General features: G+C 38.7%; 1 protein-coding gene across 4 annotated transcripts in view; it reads right to left on the bottom strand.

The window, feature by feature from the left end:
- LOC108430665 (ryanodine receptor 3-like) overlaps nt 1-19,071 on the bottom strand; it is a 329,117-nt gene that overhangs the window by 91,997 nt on the left and 218,049 nt on the right. For all 4 annotated transcript variants that reach the window (XM_037541686.1, XM_037541687.1, XM_037541688.1 and 1 more), the window contains 3 exons: nt 9,005-9,174; nt 1,429-1,649; nt 1,236-1,326 (listed from right to left, as the gene is read on the bottom strand). In XM_037541686.1, coding sequence (XP_037397583.1) covers nt 1,236-1,326; nt 1,429-1,649; nt 9,005-9,174 — 482 coding nt within the window. The remainder of the gene's footprint in view (nt 1-1,235; nt 1,327-1,428; nt 1,650-9,004; nt 9,175-19,071) is intronic.

Here is a 19,071-nt window from a genome sequence, read left to right as displayed (position 1 = left end):
CAGAGTGGGCTCTGAGGTCATGTTATTATAATACACATTTTACTGTTTATACAGATGCTTTTGTACCTGTTTCCTGCAGCATCTTCACAAAGTTATTTGCTGTTGTTCTTTGATTGATTTCTATTTTTCGCACCAAAGTACGCTCATCTCTAGGAGACCGAATATGTCTCCTTCCTGAATGCTACGATGGCTGCGTGGCCCCATGACGTAAACTTCCATATTACTGATTGAACAGATGAACGTGGTACCTTCAGATGTTTGGAAAATGCTCCCAAAGGTGTACCAGACTTCTGGAGGTCCATAATTGTTTTTCTGATGTCTTGGCTGATTTCTTTTGATTTTCCCATGATGGCAAGCAAAGAAAGAAGTAAGCCTGCCGCAGGTTCACTTTCAATGAACTCAAATTATGTCAATTAGCCTATCAGAAGCTTCTAAAGCCATGATATCATTTTCTGGAATTTTCCAAGCTATTTCAATGCATAGTCAACTTGGTGTACAGAAACTTCTGACTTACTGGAATCTGAATATAGTTAATTATAAGTGAAATATTCCACAAAATTTTTTATGCCATGTACAAAGTAGGGTATCTAACCTACTTGCTAAAATATGTGGTTGGTATGGGATCTGTGGAAGGGATAAATATGAGTTGAAATGACTTAAGTGTATGTAAACATATGACATATGAGAGAAAAATATCATTTTTGAATAAGGGTCTTACCTATTTTAAATGTGTTTAAATTAAAGGTCTGAATTTCTACTGTATTTTCAGGGTGAGACTGAATTAATTAACTTGTTTCATGACCTTCTTTGTAACCCATCTGGCCAATAATTATGGAGCTGACAGCAGAATAATCTGCAGATCTAGTCATCATTTTGGGCACATCTGTTTATTCTCTTTGCTGTTTCTCGGTTGATTTATCTCCCTATATATAGAGATATATCTAGCTTCCTATTAAGATGTAAAAACAGCAATGACTATTTGGAATATGTGAATTTGCACAGGACTGGCACATTAGAGTCACTTTATACACTTAACATTAACATTAATATTAATGATTCCATGCTTCTGAATACTGATTGCAGTGTTCCGAGAACATTGTGGGGTACTGATAAGTAGTAGAAGATAAAAAGTGAAAGGGTGGCTGTAAGAGAGAAAGAACAGTAAAAGAAATAGGGACAACATCAGCTGCAAACCACCCACAGAAAAACGACTGTTCCATCTTGTTGTAGGTTACCTTGAGAGGCATCTTACAATACTCAGACAGCAAAGGCACATCAAACACCAGCCGACGCAACAACTGCTGAAGCATGGAGGGTCTCAAGTACCTGTAGAAAAAACCCACATAGCACTTCTGTGTAACTAACTCATCAAAACATGGCAAAAAAAAACAAAGCTGCCTAAAAAGTGTAAAACACTAATGATCTCACTTGCAGACGGCCAGCAGGCACTCCTCGATGGCATCTCTCTGGGCCTTGGTGAGTGAGGAGCCCTTGGACAGCCGGTAGATGGTGTGGAGCGTAGAGTCAATGAGTGCTGCGTGGTGCTCTGTATTGGCAAAGTGAGTGGCACAGCGGGTCAGAAGTGGCAACATGGCCGAACCGATGTACCGGTTCATAGCCAGAGCTGTCTCAGTGGTCCTCAGTGTGTCCTACAGAGAGATTAGTCAGAGTTAGAAAGAAAAGAAGAAACAGTGTGGGGGGGGAAACCTAACTTGCACAACTTTCCCCTTTTCTCAGCTGTGACTCAAATATGTCCTGTGGCTGAACCCTGCTTCTTCAGTTTTGCACTTCAGCTGCAAAGTTATTATATAGCAGTCTGCAAAACAGACTAACTTCATTTATTCAATTTCAAGTCTAAACAGCTACTAAGTACAAGTTATTCCTATTTCAGTATTTCATGTGTCCACTCTTTGACTCCATTAGAGCTCCGCTCGTTTTAGGAGACTTGCTTTAAATTATTCAAAGATATCAGTTGAGAAATTTTTCTAGATCTACAAAGTTCAGTCTTAGAAGTTGTTTGCTTTTTCTGCTTCCCATGATCCAAGAAATTCCAAACAAATTCAAATTCAGTAATATTAAGATCTGGACTCTGGGGTGGTCAGTCCCTTTTTGTTATATTTTCTTTTCTTAATAATAGCAGCTACACATCTTTTCAGACCCAGAGCAACTAGATTACTTTTTGAATGAAGCCCAATACAGGACAACCACAATAGTTGCTTATTTACATGCAAGTCTTAAGGGCACATTAACAGCAACAGTCTGTTTAATTATGGATAAAGAGGGATTGAAAATAGTCATGCAGAGATGAATATGGAATGTCCTAAAATGTTTTCAAAAAATAAATAATTCAAAAATAGTATTCAGACCTTAGATATATCCAAAGATTATGTTATGATCCATTTAAATCCAAGTCATTAATTGAGACAGTAATAAGGTAAATATATACGAAATCATAATTTATAGAGATTTGCCTATTGGGAGGTGGCTGTTCCTCTAAATTAGATTTTTTAAAATGTTTTTTAAAGATCGTTTTAAATTTCTTTTATCATAAGTTTCATTTTTAAATAAAAAAACTTTGCTTTCAATGTCACTACTGTTTTTTGTCCATGGGCAGAGCCTTATTTTAGCCACACCCCTGCATTTTAGAGCAGGAAGTGAGAACGCATCTCTGTGCCTCATGGCCACATGATGGGTAGTTAGATCCCACTGTTTTGAAGTAAATGTGTCCTAAGTGTCCCAAGGTTTGAAAAATTGTGTTTAACATTAAGGAACGTCACTACCATTATAGACACTGCAATTATGTGAAGCTTTTTATGTATTAATGAAAAATGTGTGTGTATTTTATGTGTACAATTGTTCAGAGCTGTGTTGGCTAGTCATGTACTAGCCAGTGTTTTTAAGTTATGGTCAAATTTAGCTAAAATTATCCCAAGCAAAACATCTCATAAAGTTTTAGTATTGTTTAGTATTTTAGAACTTTGATTTTTCTGTTAGTAAATGGAATGCTCAATAATTTATTTTAATAAAATATAAACAGAATTAAGGTATAGGTATTTAAAGCAAAAGGATATTAGTCTGACTTTGAACCAGTTCAGTAGACCGATCCATCTATGTAATATATTTGAACTTGAACTTTAGGTTTTGTGTACTTCTACCAATCTCTTGTTTTTTAGTGTAAATGGCATATGCAAAATCATACTGTTGCCAAAATATTAAAGCAGAACTTAAGAGGACTGCAGCTTAAACAAGACGCTAGTGTGAGGTTTCAACTGTGGAACCAGGGATACTAGTGAAAGTGATTAGTGTCTTTCTGCTTCGACCAAAGCAATTCTGAGTAACACATTAAACATTGGAAAAGTAAGTGAATGCAAATAAAAACAGGAAGCAGTGATTTATAACATTTTGGCCTGTATATAAATGAAAATAGTACAAACACAAGACATCTGACATTTTATCAACTTCAGTGTATTTTGGAAATAAGGCTCATTCTCAAAGTTATGCCTGTAACACATTCCAAAAAAGTTGCAATCGCAGCAATGTAAGATGTAAAGGCCAAGGACAAACACCACAACTGAATGCCTGTGACCCTTGATCCCTCAGATAGCAGTCATGCTTCTAAACCTATAGTAATCTTTCAAATCAACATTTTAGATTATTGATGGAAGTAATGGAGGTTGTGTTGCCTGGGCCAAAGAACAAAAAGGACCATCCAGATTGATACCAGCATAAAGTTCAAAAGCCAATATCTGTCATGGTATGGGACTTTTTAGAGCCCATGGTATGAGTTACTTGCACATCTGTGAAGACACCATTAACAGTAAGAGAGATCATTCTGACTTAAAGGACAGGGTTAAATTAGAACCACACCACCATTTTTGGAAAGTAAGCGGTCATGGCAATATGTTATGCCCATAAAATGGGGACTGATTGGTGTGGAAACATGCCAGCTTCCCTACTGTAAATCTCTTAGGTCCCGTTTTCATGCTGTTTTTGTCATGCACTTGAAACTTTGACTCAGCACTTTATGTTACACAAGTAGCCACCTGAAATACGTAGAACACACTTGCCCTCAGCTAGTGTAGCCTTTAGCTTGTTAACTAGCAAGCTAGCAGGGTAAAGTACTTAAGTTGTATCAGATGCCATACCAGTATCATATATAACAGTGGGAGTAGTTTGCTATTAGCCCAGTCTGAACACAGAAAATTTAATGTTATAGTTTCAAAATACAGAGCATTTTCAAATATTTTACTGCTTATAAACAGCATTGCCTGCCATTTTTTACATGTTCTGTTCTCATGATCCCTTCACCTAACACACTTCATTTATGTTACTATATAGAAATGGAATGGCTCTTAAGATCGTGCTGGGGATCTCAGTTTTTAAGACTGAGGCCATCAGCCTAATGATGTCAATTTAGTGAGAGGTAGCAGTAGCTCACATGTAGCAATACTCACATTTCAACTCTTTAATGACCTCATAATTTGGAGAATCCAGTAATTTTCGAGAGAAGAATGTTCAAATGTATCGGGGGGGGTCTGAATATTTTCATCCACCACAGGGTGCGAAAGAGGTTTTTCGAAAACCCCATTCATTCTGATCATAGACGAGCTTAAACCCAGAATACCTAATATGGGCATAACATGGACTACAGAAATGGACTGAAATTGAATCCAGTCCAAAGACATTCTCAAAGACTGGTATAGAAAGAGTGAGAGGAGAATGAGGAAGGAGAAAGACTCCTGGATGGAGGACATTGAGAAGCTGAGAACAAACGCAGACTCCATGAGGCAGGTGAGGAAGGAGATGATGCTGATGAAAGAGGAAAACCTCAGAGAGATGGAGAAGTTGATGTAGGAGACGAAGAACCTGAGGAAGGAGGAAAAGAGACAAAAGAAAAAGGAGAAAATCTGCAGGAAGGAACAAAAAGCACTGGAGGAGAGGTTGAAGGAGATGGATAAAGCCAGGGAGAGAATGGAGAAGGAGAGAGAAAGAGAGAGAAAGGAGAATGGAGAGGGAATGGAGGAAGAGGTTGCAGATGGAGAAAGAGAAAGAGGAGAAGAAGGAGTACAGCGAGTGGATTGAGAGAGAGAAAGAGCAGAAGAGAGAAAGGAGATGTCTGAATATATAAAGAAGGCAAAGGAGAAACAGAAGGAACTTGAGAAGGAGAGGAGGATCATGGTGGAAGAGAGGAAACAGATGGAGGAAGAGAGGATGAAACAGAAGAAATGGTTGGCGTAATATACACGGGAGGAGGAGGCTGAGAAGCTGGAGCTGAGGAGAATGATCTGGTGGATGAGGACTGAGAGAAATGAGGACAAGAAACAGCTAAAGCTCCACCAAGAGAGCTATGAAGTGTGGATGAGGGAGATAGAGGAGCTGAGGAAAGAGGTGGATGAAAAGCTGGAAGTACAGAAAGAAAAGATGAAGAGTTAATTCAAAGAGAGGGAGCAGGTGAGACTATGAGAGTGTGAGAGAGAGAAAGAGGTGATGAGGATGGAGAGTCAGACAGGTGGAGAAAGAAAGGAGGAGCATGAAAGAGAAGAGAAACAGAAAGCAACAGTCTTTACACCAACTGGAGCTGGAGGCAGAGTTTGCAAAGAAGCTTGCTGAGGTCAAGGCAGAAGCTGAGGAACAAAGTAGATGAATTCTGGGGAGATTGAGGCAGAAAAACTGTGAGGAGCTGAGAAGAGAAGAGAGGAGGATGAAAGAGGACGGAGAGAACTCTGAAAGAATGAACCTCAGAGCAGGAGAAGACCAGAACAGCAGAACCAGAACGGAAGCTCCCTGGAAGTGTGAAGTGGAAAAGAGAAGAAAAAGAAGAAGAGTGTGCTCAGCAGATGGTGGGTGAAGTGAGCCATAGGAGGAGAAAGGTAGGGGAGGTGAGAGCAAGTAAGAATCATGATTATTAGCAAATTAATGTGAAACTTATTATTAATAAATAAAAAAGTTTCTAGGCCAAATGAAGCCTGATATTCAAACAGGACACCATTTAAGAAAGACAATGTGAGCATTTACTTTATTTACTAGTTATAAAATGATTGTGCACAGAATTAAAATTTGATGATGCCTAATGACAAATACATTTAGACAGATGGAGGGAGAGAACCTGGGAGGAGTGGAGGAGAAAGGAGAGGACGATTAAAGAGGACAGGAAGAACAAAGTGCCAGAAAGAGCCAGAGTAGAAGCTCCATGTATGAATGCAGTGGAATAGTAAATAAAGGGAAGAACAAGAAGACGAGTGTGTTCAGCAGATGTTTCATGGGATATAGGAGGATCTCTGCAAAAGATCATAATTGTTATGATTAGTATTAACAATGCATTGGTATTATGAAATAAAAGAAGTTATAAACCACCCTTAATTTTCTTTTTTTATGACATTCATACTCATTAATAAATAGGCATTTTTATATGCATTCCACGCTCTGTAAATCTGTCTGATGTTACAAAAGGAGAAATCTGAATCTACAGTGTTGGGAAATTGATGGGAGAGCTAGACATTTATCAGAATTAGTTCTGTATGCTTTCTAGCATTCCAATATTTTCATACCATTTTAACAGTGATATAGAAATAGGTTAGAAATAGAGGACGTGATCTACACAGAAAGAGGTGCAGTGTGTCTCTCTTCAAAAGGAACATTATACAGTTCTAACATTGAAATAATTATAGAGCGTTTAGTTCTGACAGCACAGAAATCGAGTCGTCTTCTCACAGTGGAATGATTGACAGAAACACCTGTGGATAGTAAAAGATCTTTCTCTTAAAGATCCTTCTCTGATTTTTAAGTACTGTTGATCTGATGGTGACAGTGTTGGTGGTCTACCAAGTCTTGCATGGTTTTTATGAGTCCCTTTGAGTCCCATTTTCTCTGTATCTTTTAATGATTTTTAATTTTTGAAAAATCCTGTTTTTGTCAGCATTTTTTCCTGACCTTTCCTTTTAAAAGAACTTTTATAAACGTGTGGAAGGAAGTACCTAATTATAGCTCAAGAACAGTGTATAGAGAGCTTCATGGAATGGGTTTCCATGACCGAGCAGCTGCATCCAAGCATAGTGCAATGCAAAATGTTGAATGCAGTGGCGTAAAGCATGTTGCCACTGGATTCTTGAACAGTGTAGATGTGTTCTCTGGAGTGACAAAACAAGCTTCTCCGTCTGGCAATCCGATGGACGAGTCTACATTTGGCGGTTGCCGGGAGAATGGTACTGTCTGACTGCATTGTGCCAAGTGTGAAATTTGGTGGAGGGGGGATTATGTTGTGAGGTTATTTTTCAGGAGTTTGGCTTAGACTCTTAGTTGCAGTGAAAGTAACTCTTAATGCTTCAGCAGACCAAGAGATTTTAGACAATTTCATGCTCCCAACTTTGTGGGAACAGTTTAGGGACGGCCCCTTCCTGTTCCAACACGACTGTGCACCAGTGCACAAAGCAAGGTCCATATAGACATGGATGAGTTTGGCATGGAAAACTTGGCTGTGTGGAAAACTGACCTCAACCTGATAGAACACCTTTGGGATGAATTAGAGCAAAGACTGTGAGCCAGGCCTTCTCAGCCAACATCAGTGTCTGACATCACAAATGCGCTTCTGGGAGAATGGTCAAAAATTCCCATAAACACAATCCTAAACCTTATGGACAGCCTTCCCAGAAGAGTTGAAACTGTTGTTAACATTTACATTTACAGCATTTAGCAGATTCTCTTATCCAGAGCGACTTACATGAAGTGCTTTGTCTGTATTATAGCTGCAAAGGGTGGGCCAACATCATATTAAACCCTGTGGATTTAAAATGAGATCTCACTCAAGTTCATAGGTGTGTGAAGGGAGACAAGTGATAGTGTATCTCTGCAGCTCTACAGCATTAGCCTGCTAATTTGCCAAGCAAACCCACTGTGTTGACCTTACTCTATTAAGGCTAATATTTTGAGCCCCAACATGAGCTTTACAAGGTCCGTAAAGCAACATTTATCTTTAAAAAGCCACTTGCATGTCAGAGAGCACCACAACATCAGAGAGGCAGAAAAGCGAAAACACACACACACACACACACACACACAGACTTGGGTTGCACGTCAGATCACATTTTCAATTCGCCTCTCCTGTTGCGTGGGAAGCCACCAGACTTTTATTAGATAACTGCCTGACTAAGTCTGACTACGTGATCTTTAGTGCTCTTCAGCTAGCATCAAAGTGTTGCTCCTCATCTGGAAATCATAGCAGCAGCAGGATCTGGAGCTATTCTTAGCTCTTAGCACGTTAACGCTAACCATGAGCACTGGAGGCTTGCGTAAGAGGAAGCCAAAACAAACTGAGACACAGCTATTCTAGACCTGATCAGACGCAGCAACTCAACAGGGAATCACTATGGGGGGCCCAATTGTGAAACCTCAAATGACAAAATGTCAAGTCTCTCGTCACAAACTCAATTTTAGACTACAGTGATCTACCCTGGAAAACAGGAAATGTCGTTAACAAGAATATGATGTACAATGCCTGAATTCACAACTTAGCATGTACAGCTGTTTGAGAGCCCCTGGTCAAATGACGTGCTTTGTTGGTTTTCTAAGATAAAAGAGCAGTAAGGGTGTCCAAAGTTCAGCCCCACAGCTAAATGTGGCCAATGGACTGAATTAATTGGCCAGTGGCTTCTGTTTTAGAGTGTGTTATAATTTGTAGCAAATACACTACAGTTTTTTTCACCTGATAGTGGCATTTAGTTTAGTCAAGACTACAGCCATAAAGCACAATTTTGGCAAAATAAAAATTTGAACACATTTTCATCAAGCTTCATGGTAAGTGCATGTGCCTCATAGCAAAAGACTGTAATGAATATTTTTAATCCTTTTTGATTATACTATTTAAGATTTGGAGATTTGGAGCCCTCCTTGGTGTAACACATAGTTGTGCTATGGCTTATTATGCATAATATGGCTTATTATCATGTTGTACATAATCATACAAGGCAGGATGAGGGTAAATGTGGTTGTGGTCCCCCACTAGACTTACCGTGTCCATGGAGGTGGCAGCCCGCAGGTCAGGCAGAAAGCCCACCTCCAGCAGATGCAGGAGGAAGCTCTGGTCTTCTATGCCATAGACTCTGTCCAGAAACAGCACCATGGGTGACTTGTGATCAGGACAGAAACAGGCAGACATGTCGGGCTCAGTCACACTACCATCTGAGAGAGGGACAGAGAGAGAGTCACATCTGAAGTTTACTGCTCTAAAGTTAACGTATCTCTTACCTTATCTCTTAAGGTACACCTGCAATTAACATCTTAATTAGCATCCTAAGTTTTTTATTTAAATAATTTTTAAAAAGTAATTTAATATTTGTCAAAAAGTGCAATTACTCCAGAGATTTTCTTGTATTGTTTCTTTATCAAAATTAATTAAGCATTAATTCTTGCATAGAAAAGAATATGATTAGACTGAGTAGACTGTGGGTGCCCCAAAAGGGGTGTTGCTTAAGGTCCCCAAATGATCATAATCAGCTCCTGATAAGCCAGATCTACCCAGCAAAGTTCAGCAAGACCTTCTTCACCACTGAAGCTGCATTCACACTGTATGTGCAAAAGTATCCAGACATGAAAATAAGATTAAACACATTTTTCCATTCCCTTTTGAACTTTATATTAGGCTATATAAAACAGACCATACTGAGGAGTTTTATGTCAGGGAAGTGTATTTTGTTTTTGTATCTTAATAAATCAACTATTTTTTCACAAATTTTCATGCCATAAAGTGCCATCACTGGGACATTATTGAGTTTTGCAAATATAAGCTACTTCAAGTTGGGATGGGGCAGTGTAAGACTGGGAAGTTTGTGGAAAGATCAAACACACCTGTTTTAAAACTTTCCACAGGTAAACAGGTAAACAAGTTACAGTTGATTCTGTCCTGATTGGGTATAAAAGGAGCACTCACAAAATGCTTAGTTGCTATTTTGCAAAAACCTGTGTCAGTGAATAGTTAAACAGTTTAAGAACAATGTTTTTCAGTGCACAATTGCATTTCATACATAAAAATTCTGAGAACTGGAAGAAATCTGTGTGTGTGAAGTGCATAAAAACAGGCTTCTGTAATAAATATAACCACATGGGCACAGCAATACTTCATATAACCTTCGTCAGTAAAAGGTTTTTTGCAGCACCTATAAATGCAAATTAAAACTTGGAAACACCAGGCTCTCAAATCCATATGCTCTGGTCTTTTCATTCACTATATAGTTACTGGTCTGAAGAAAAACATGGCACGGGCTTCTCTAGGCTAAAGCTAATCTTAGATGGACTAACGCAAAATAGATGACCACTTTTGAAATTGCTTTTGGAAATAATGGCCAAAGAGAAAAAAGACCTTCTCAATTGTTACCAATGCAAAATGCTAAAGCCAGCATCTGTAATGGTATGGAGGTGTGTTAGTGCCAATAACATGGGTAAGTTGTACATCTGCAAAGGCACATTTAATGCTGAGGAATACGTACATATTTTGAAGCAACATATGCTGCCATCTAGATGACATCTTTTTCAGGGATCAGGGATGAATCTTGTTTCATGAAGAAAATGCTAAGTCACATTCTGTATTTGTTACAATAGCATAGCTTCATAGTAAAAGAGTGCAGGTGCTAGACTAGACTACCTGCGGCCAAGATCCGTCTCCCACTAAAAATATTATGTAGCAGCAACGGAAACCTTGGACTGTTGAACAGCTCAAGTCTTATAGCAAACATGCAAGAGTGGGAAAAAAATCCACTTCCACAACTACAACAATTGGTGTCCTCAGCTTCTAAATAACAATGTTGTTGAAAGGAAAGGTGATGTAACACAATGGTAAACATGTTCAGTCTCAACTTTTTTTGAACATGTTGCAGGCATCAAATTTAGAATAAGTGGATAAGTACAAATAAAGTTAATTAGCTGATGCATTAAATACTTTGTCTTTGTACTGTCTTCAATTCAATACAGGTCAAAAAGGATTTGATAATTATTTCTGTCTGTTTTATTTACATTTTTCCCCACTGTTATTTACACTTATCCTATTGTAGTTATCTGGTTATTATTTCTCTATTGCCTTGTTTTCATGGGCATTCAGCAACAGGTTAAAATCACAATTGAAATTGAATTTCGATCTGTTGTGGGATGAACTTGAGGGTTCCTACAACTACATGGAAGAAAAAAATTACTTAATTATAAGCACAACACTATTTTATGAATCGCTCTACTTTAGCAAACAGGAAAATGTGACTGCTCACGCTCACTCATACAAACATAGGCTTGCAGAGTGTTGATTTAAGCAGTGTCATGCATTGATTAGAACCGGTTCCCTGCGTTCTTGGAGAAGCACGGATGAACAGCTTGGCCATGTGTCAGTTCTCATTGTGAGGCAGCCGTGCATTCATGGGGTTTTATTCACTCGTGCAGAAAGACACGGAGAATAAAAAGACATTAAGGGGAATTACTCTCAAAACAGCTTTACAGAGCGATGGGAGGGTGAACAGTCTGCAGAACTGTTCATTCCTGAAAGTATTGACACACTCTACTGTACAGTTAATGCATCACAAGTCCAGAAAAGCAAGACGTTTTCAATTCAGTCCTCAGAGATGCTCAGAGGACATATTGTTTAGCTCCATCTGCAATCACGCCTGATCCAGCTAATCAGAGGCTGCTTCAGATGTCTCAAGAGCAGGAAAAACATAAAAACTGGCCCCTAGGACTCAATGGATAATCTCTGTTATATTCTACATGATGTCTAGTCACTATAAAGGTTGATCTTTCATTGAGGCAAAGCACATCATGTCTCACCACAAGGTGGCCACTCTGGGAAACATGTTGCTAAACTGCAAACAAGTTTAGTTGTCCAGAGTAAACATTAATGCAAAGTTAGATCTGTGACTTTTCTTTTGATTTACTGTTAATAATATAAAACTTATTCCAGACTTATTACATATTAAGGCTTATTGTTTAGTAACGACTGGGATTTCAATGCAAACTAGTTGAGTTATTCTTAGGGTATAGAAGTGTGTAATCAAACTTTGGGCCTGTCACTGGGCCCTGGCCATTTAATGATTTAGCCAATGTAATGTAATGCAAAGTTTACCCAAAGAAGCGATGGCTGAATGGCTGTATTGAGCAACGTATTCCATTACAATATATAAAAAGATAACATATTCATTATACAATTAGAATACATTTGGAATATAAAATTATCAGGGTTATTTTGGCTCACATCTTCTGCTTCAGTTCACTGCTGCCCCCATAATCACACTGCCATTTCATTAACTAAGCAAACAATTTGCTTATGCATATGTGCAGTACAAAAATAATGCTATTACTCGTTAACATGTCCACTACTGACACTATTTAGTTCCATCATCCCTCAAAGTGGTTTAGTAACACTGAGATTAATAACTGCTCATATTGATTTATTAGTCTACTTAGGCTGTAGCAGAGCTCAATAACACTGAGATTAATAAGTGATCATCACATTGTTTTATCAGTCAACTCAGGCTTCAGCAGAGCTCAATAACTCTGAGGTTCATAACTGGCTTATCACATTGATTCATCAGTCCACTCAGGCTTTGGCAGTTTTTAGAAACACTGAGATTAATAACTGATCACATTCATGTCATGCACTACATTTAAAACAGTTTGTAAACAAGAACTGATGGTGTATCTTTTAAAGATGGAGTATATTTTTACATTCAGTGGGTAAGTATTCTAAAGGTATTCTCCAAAAAATTCAAATCAGCTAACTGTACTAAAAATACTGCCTTTACAAATATAACTTCTGACTACATATCCGAATACTTGTATTCCATTACATTGCAACCCTAGTAACCAATCATCTCCTGCTGCATGATCACATGCACTTTTTCAAAACCTGTTCAAATTTCAAATCTTTGAAATTATGTCTTGCAAACCTCTCTCAATCTCCTCAATGCTGTTTTCAGTGTGTAGTCTGAGCGTGAAAATGACACATGGCCAAAAGGTCTGCACCCCATTAAGACTGACTCTGTAAAGAACAAATGATGTTAAGTGCAGCACACTGCTGAGTTATTAGGCACCTTATACTTGAATGTTTCATGATCCACTAGTTCGACCCAGCAAAGTGCGCTACAAGTGCAGTGACAGTGTATGTGTAAAAGTATACAGAAAACCCTTCTAATTAGTTGATCCAGCTACTTTACAGTGCACCCATTGCAGATACAGGTATACTGCTTTCATAATCTCCATAGAAAACTGCCAATGGAATGGGATGCTTTGGAGCAGCTGCACATGAGCCTGAGGTCACCATGCCCAGTGCCAATCAGAGCTTGAAATATCTGTTCAAACACAATGGGATCCAAGTGCTCATGTTGGGTCTAATTTAATAGTCGATTAATTGCTCAATTACTGAAACAAATAATCGATTATATAAAAAAATATATATAAATTTAAATGTTACATTTTAACAATGTTTTGAACATTTTGCTCTCTGGCTACACCCTGATGAAAACAAATTCTACAATCACAGGTCTTTAGTGAAATGGAGGAAAGTGAGTATCTCCGTGCTCCTGTGAGAGTCTCGGTCTCCTCTGAGAGCGGATACTCCCCGCTGTAGGGAAGATACGCTCTGATGCAGTGGATGGGAAAGTTGTGAATGTTTGTGGCGAACTTCTCTATGAAAAGTTAAATTTGAACGTTTTTGAAACAAGTTTAATTTCAACGGTAACCCTTTGGAGAGTTATCCTGTGTGTTTCTGGAGAACTACCTCCTTAAACTGTTAGCGAGTGGAGCCAGACGTCCGCGGAGAACAGGGTATCCTCGGTGTAAAGGCAACGATGCAGTGTTTAAAAGTATAAACGTTATCCGGAACGTGAACATGGTGGCTGTGAATAATAGTTACCTGCTTCTCTGTTTCAGCTCTATTAACGATACCAGAATTTATAAATAGAAGATGGTACGGCTCAGGTCACAAAATGAAGATGGAATTTAACATTAGCATTAGCTAACTAGCTCGCTAGCTCCAAAAAAGCATTGATTTGGGAGAGTAAAGTGCTTTAAATTATTTAAAGTTAGCTTAGATTCCTGATGTTTGTATTGAGGTGGCCGATAATAGGGGTAACGTCAAAACGTTCCAAGTGAGCGCGAGAAAGACACGTAATGACGCCACTAACTAATCGACTACTAAATTAGATGCCTACTAATTTGGTCGCCGATTTTAGTTGACTAAATCGAATGATCATTGCACCCTTAGACTGGATGTCCTCAAATTTCATGTCCAGGTTCTCACAGCCTGCCTCACACTTTTAAACAGATAAATCATAACATCTCACTATATCTGCATTGCACAACATGAGAAATAGTGCAGTATGGAAAAGTTTATGCAGAATGAATGTTTGAGATGCTAATCAAAAGCTGCTCAATTTTGTTAAAGCACAATTTAAACTTAAAGTGGTCTAGTCACACTGTCAGAAAGCCTTGATCAATTTTAAAGTCCTCTAAATAAACATTCAGAACCAAATCATGACTTTTTGCAGCATAATTCTAAAGATATTGAGCCTTTTTATTTGAGAACCTATACATTTTGGTTCATAAGGACAGTGCACTTCTTTGGAATTAACGAACATCTTGAGTCAGTCAGTATGCCAATACATTTCTGCTGAATAGTGCGCATGAAAAGCATCCTTGTCACACTCGGCTGAAAGGCTGTGAAAGAGAACGCAAGAAGCTGCTGCTACTGCTATAAATAACCTGAACTGCATTTGTACTGAGAAAAAAAAATCACATGTCTTCCAAACTTTCAAGAAGGATTTAAAGTTTGGACTTTAAAACAGCATTAAATTCAGAACTCTTTTCACAGACAGAGCAACAGAAACTCTGTGCTCACGTACGCTGCCTGTAACTGAGCCAATGTTGCTTTTGTTTCTGGAAGCAGTTCATTCGATGACATTAAAGGATGTTCGTCTTAGCATAGAAGAGCTAGCTGAAATACTCTGAGGTCAGTCAATTTTTCATTCATAGCTGAGCTTATCGACTCTAGCATGTGTTTTGCTCTTGCTGCTGTGTCTCTTCTTCAGTGGGGTTTAATGCTTGCTTCAGAATCAATTCCAAAAACATAAAAATTTCGCTCTGCCACATTAAACTCCAAATACAACTGTGGCTAGTACTGTATTCCTGGTCAGTAAGACTGAATTTCTGTTGTGTATTACTTTGCTGCTGCAGTGATTCTTGGGAGATGAGTCTTCTCTCAGTTTGAACCATGTCCAAAGACATATCTGGTACAGTTGCTTTTCGACAGCAAAAATGGCATTTTTCAAACTTCTATAATAATTCAGCAGCACCTGATACTAAAAAAAGCAAAACACATTCCCTTTTCATTTTGGGCAGTTGATTATTTTGTTATACTCTATTATTTTCTACTGTTGTATATTTATTTATTCACCCAGGCTCAAATCACTCCTATGATTGTCAATAGATGATGCCATCCTTGTTCTGCACTTTGGATGATGAGATGGTTTGGGTCAGTTTCTGTTAGAATTCTGTTGTACATGGATCAGCTTTGGACACAAAACATGATGACATGGCTTGAGCACGAGCTAAATTTTGTTAGTGCCAGGTCGGATTTAGACTTAAAGTGCAATGGTGTGTTTCAAGTCCTGCTCGGACATTGTTGACATTCGGACCAAAACTTCAGTCCTGATCTAACAACAAGCATCAGGTATATTGAACAGCTTTCTCTGGCAGGGTGGTGCTCCATCTAATATCTCTGGAAAGAGCTGGAGAGGCATTTGTGATTGTTACAGGATAGCTGAGTGGAGGTTTAAAAACACTGGAAAACGGGAAGTTCCGATGCAGGAAGGTTTATTAAGTCCACAACAAAAAAGTGCACGGTGTTCCAAAATCCCAAAAATAATTAATTCAAAAAGAAAAATGAAAATAAAGGGAAAACAAAACATAAACTGATCAACTTGATACAAACTTCTATCAAAAAATATGCCTTCAACTATGGCCTTACAAACAGAACTGCACACCAAGCTAGCTTCACCCTCACTCCCCCCAAAACTGCGAGTTCTCCATTTTATAAACCCCTTAACCTATTGGGTTCAACCAACCACAGGTAAGTTTGCAGGTAAGTTTTAAAATGTACCAATTCTTTATATTTATAAATTTTACTTTAGTTAATCTATATTATTTAAGTAATATTTTAACATAAATATAAAACATTTAATATTAAAACATTCCTACTGCAACTACTATTTGGAACCATGAAAACTGGTCCCCCTCCCCCTGCTCAAGCATGGGAGATGGAACATTCCACTTATAGGACAACCCCAAGACTACATAACCCACAACCCCCCTAGGCTCGGATCCTTTGACCTGCAACAGGCTGCTGCCATGCTGGAACAAACAGGTAAGTCAAACTCCTCACAAAACAAAGTTATTTCAAATAAATAGAATAATAGATAAATTGGTCATTCTCTGCACCATCAGTTGGCCACCCTGAACAGTGCAAGATAATCAAAATTGTTTTGATTTGCAGAGTCTCAAAAAGGTCCGCCTGGTGTTTACCACTGCAGCCATGTGGGTAACAATAAAAGAGTCTTTAAAACTTGGAGGTTGTCTTGTGTTTTCTAAAATTTCATGGAACGGACGAGAGCTCCGTTACAGTGATCCAGAACTAACCACCCAACATCAGCAGAACAAAGCAATTTCCCTGATCTCTCTTTGAAATATTTGAAACCATAATTACCAATACCAATATTTTATTGTTATCCTGTTAGGTGTCCCCTCTGGCTTCTCTCAAAGTTTTCATTTTCTGCAACTCCTTACATAGTCATCACTCTTATCTGCATAATTCATAGCACCATTCCCTGACTAAAATACCAATTATGTAAACTTTATAGCTCAACCAGCTGTCAAGCTGCCTGCCATGTCCCAATTAAGACAATCTTAAATGAAAGCACATCCGTCCGGTTCCCTCAGACTGAAAACTTTGGACAGCCACTCACAAGCAATCATCAGATCATCAACTTTTTTCACAGCTTCTCAGCTGTAAATTCAACCTGAAATGTTCCCCGCACTGCATCTAAGTGTGTGTGTGTGTGTGAGAGTGTATCCTCAAAGGACATGAATTTAGGTCAGACAACTGAATCTCCACAGAAAATCACAATATGGCTGTATTTTCAAAGACATCTGAATGCTGTAAATGTGTGCACATGCAGTGCTGCAGCACATACAGTGGTGTGAAAAAGTGTTTGCCCCCTTCCTCATTTCCTGTTTTTTTGCATGTTTGTCACACTTAAGTGTTTCGGAACATCAAAACAATTTAAACAATAGTCAAGGACAAAAGTAAACACAAAATGCAATTTGTAAATGAAGGTGTTTATTATTAAAGGAGAAAAAAATCCAAACTATCATGGCCCTGTGTGAAAAAGTGATTGCCCCCTAAACCTAATAACTGGTTGGGCCACCCTTAGCAGCAACAACTGCAACCAAGCGTTTGCAATAACTTGCAATGAGTCTTTTACAGCGTTCTGGAGGAATTTTGGCCCACTCATCTTTGCAGAATTGTTCTAATTCAGTTACATTAGAGGGTTTTCGAGCATGAACGGCCTTTTTAAGGTCATACCACAACATCTCAATAGGATTCAGGTCAGGACTTTGGCTAGGCCACTCCAAAGTCTTCATTTTGTTTTTCTTCAGCCATTCAGTGGTGGACTTGCTGGTGTGTTTAGGATCATTGTCCTGCTGCAGAACCCAAGTTCGTTTCAGCTTGAGTTCACGAACAGATGGTCGGACATTCTCCTTCAGGATCTTTTGGTAGACAGCAGAATTCATAGTTCCATTTATCACAGCAAGTCTTCCAGGTCCTGACGCAGCAAAACAGCCCCAGACCATCACACTACCACCACCATATTTTACTGTTGGTATAATGTTCTTTTTCTGAAATGCAGTGTTCCTTTTACGCCAGATGTAATGGGACACACACCTTCCAAAGAGTTCCACTTTTGTCTCATCGGTCCACAGAATGTTTTCCCAAAAGTGTTGGGGATCATCAAGATGTGTTTTGGAAAAATTGAGACGAGCTTTAATGTTCTTTTTGCTCAGCAGTGGTTTTCTTCTTGGAACTCTGCCATGCAGGCCATTTTTGCCCAGTCTTTTTCTGATGGTGGAGGCATGAACGCTGACCTTAACTGAGGCAAGTGAGGCCTGCAGTTCTTTGGACGTTGTTGTGGGGTCTTTTGTGACCTCTTGGATGAGTCGTCGCTGCGCTCTTGGGGTAATTTTAGGCGGCCGGCCACTCCTGGGAAGGTTCACCACTGTTCCATGTCTTCGCCATTTGTGGATAATGGCTCTCACTGTGGTTCGCTGGATTCCCAAAGCTTTGGAAATGGCTTTATAACCCTTTCCAGACTGATAGATCTCAATTACTTTCTTTCTCAATTGTCCCTTTGGATCTCGGCATGATGTGTAGCTTTTAAGGATCTTTTGGTGGACTTTACTGTGTCAGGCAGCTCCTATTTAAGTGATGTCTTGATTGAGAACAGGTGTGGCAATAATCAGGCCTGGGTGTGGCTAGAGAAATTGAACTCAGGTGTTAAAAACCACAGTTATAGCATGTTTTAACGAGGGGGGCAATCACTTTTTCACACAGGGCCATGATGGTTTGGATTTTTTTTCTCCTTTAATAATAAACACCTTCATTTACAAATTGCATTTTGTGTTTACTTGTGTTGTCCTTGACTATTGTTTAAATTGGTTTGATGTTCCAAAACACTTAAGTGTGACAAACATGCAAAAAAACAGGAAATGAGGAAGGGGGCAAACACTGTATGTATGATGTATGTTGAGACAAGAATATAGCATAAGTGGATTTTAAATCTCACAGCACTGCAAAAAGAGTTTAAAAATAATATTTTTATATATTTTTATTATTCTATGTAAGAATTTACTTATACTCGTATGCATGATGAACATGAACCATTCATTGAAAATCCCTGCTAGACTTTTATAAAGATACCTCCAACCTTCAAATTGACCTTTGTCATCTAGTTTATGACTTAAAGTGATGCCTAAAATCACAAAACTCAGGTC

The sequence above is a fragment of the Pygocentrus nattereri genome, chromosome 10, assembly GCF_015220715.1.
Source record: "Pygocentrus nattereri isolate fPygNat1 chromosome 10, fPygNat1.pri, whole genome shotgun sequence".
Classification (NCBI taxonomy): domain Eukaryota; kingdom Metazoa; phylum Chordata; class Actinopteri; order Characiformes; family Serrasalmidae; genus Pygocentrus; species Pygocentrus nattereri.
Note: the sequence above shows the minus strand (reverse complement) of the source record. Positions and strands in the feature narration are given on the sequence as shown.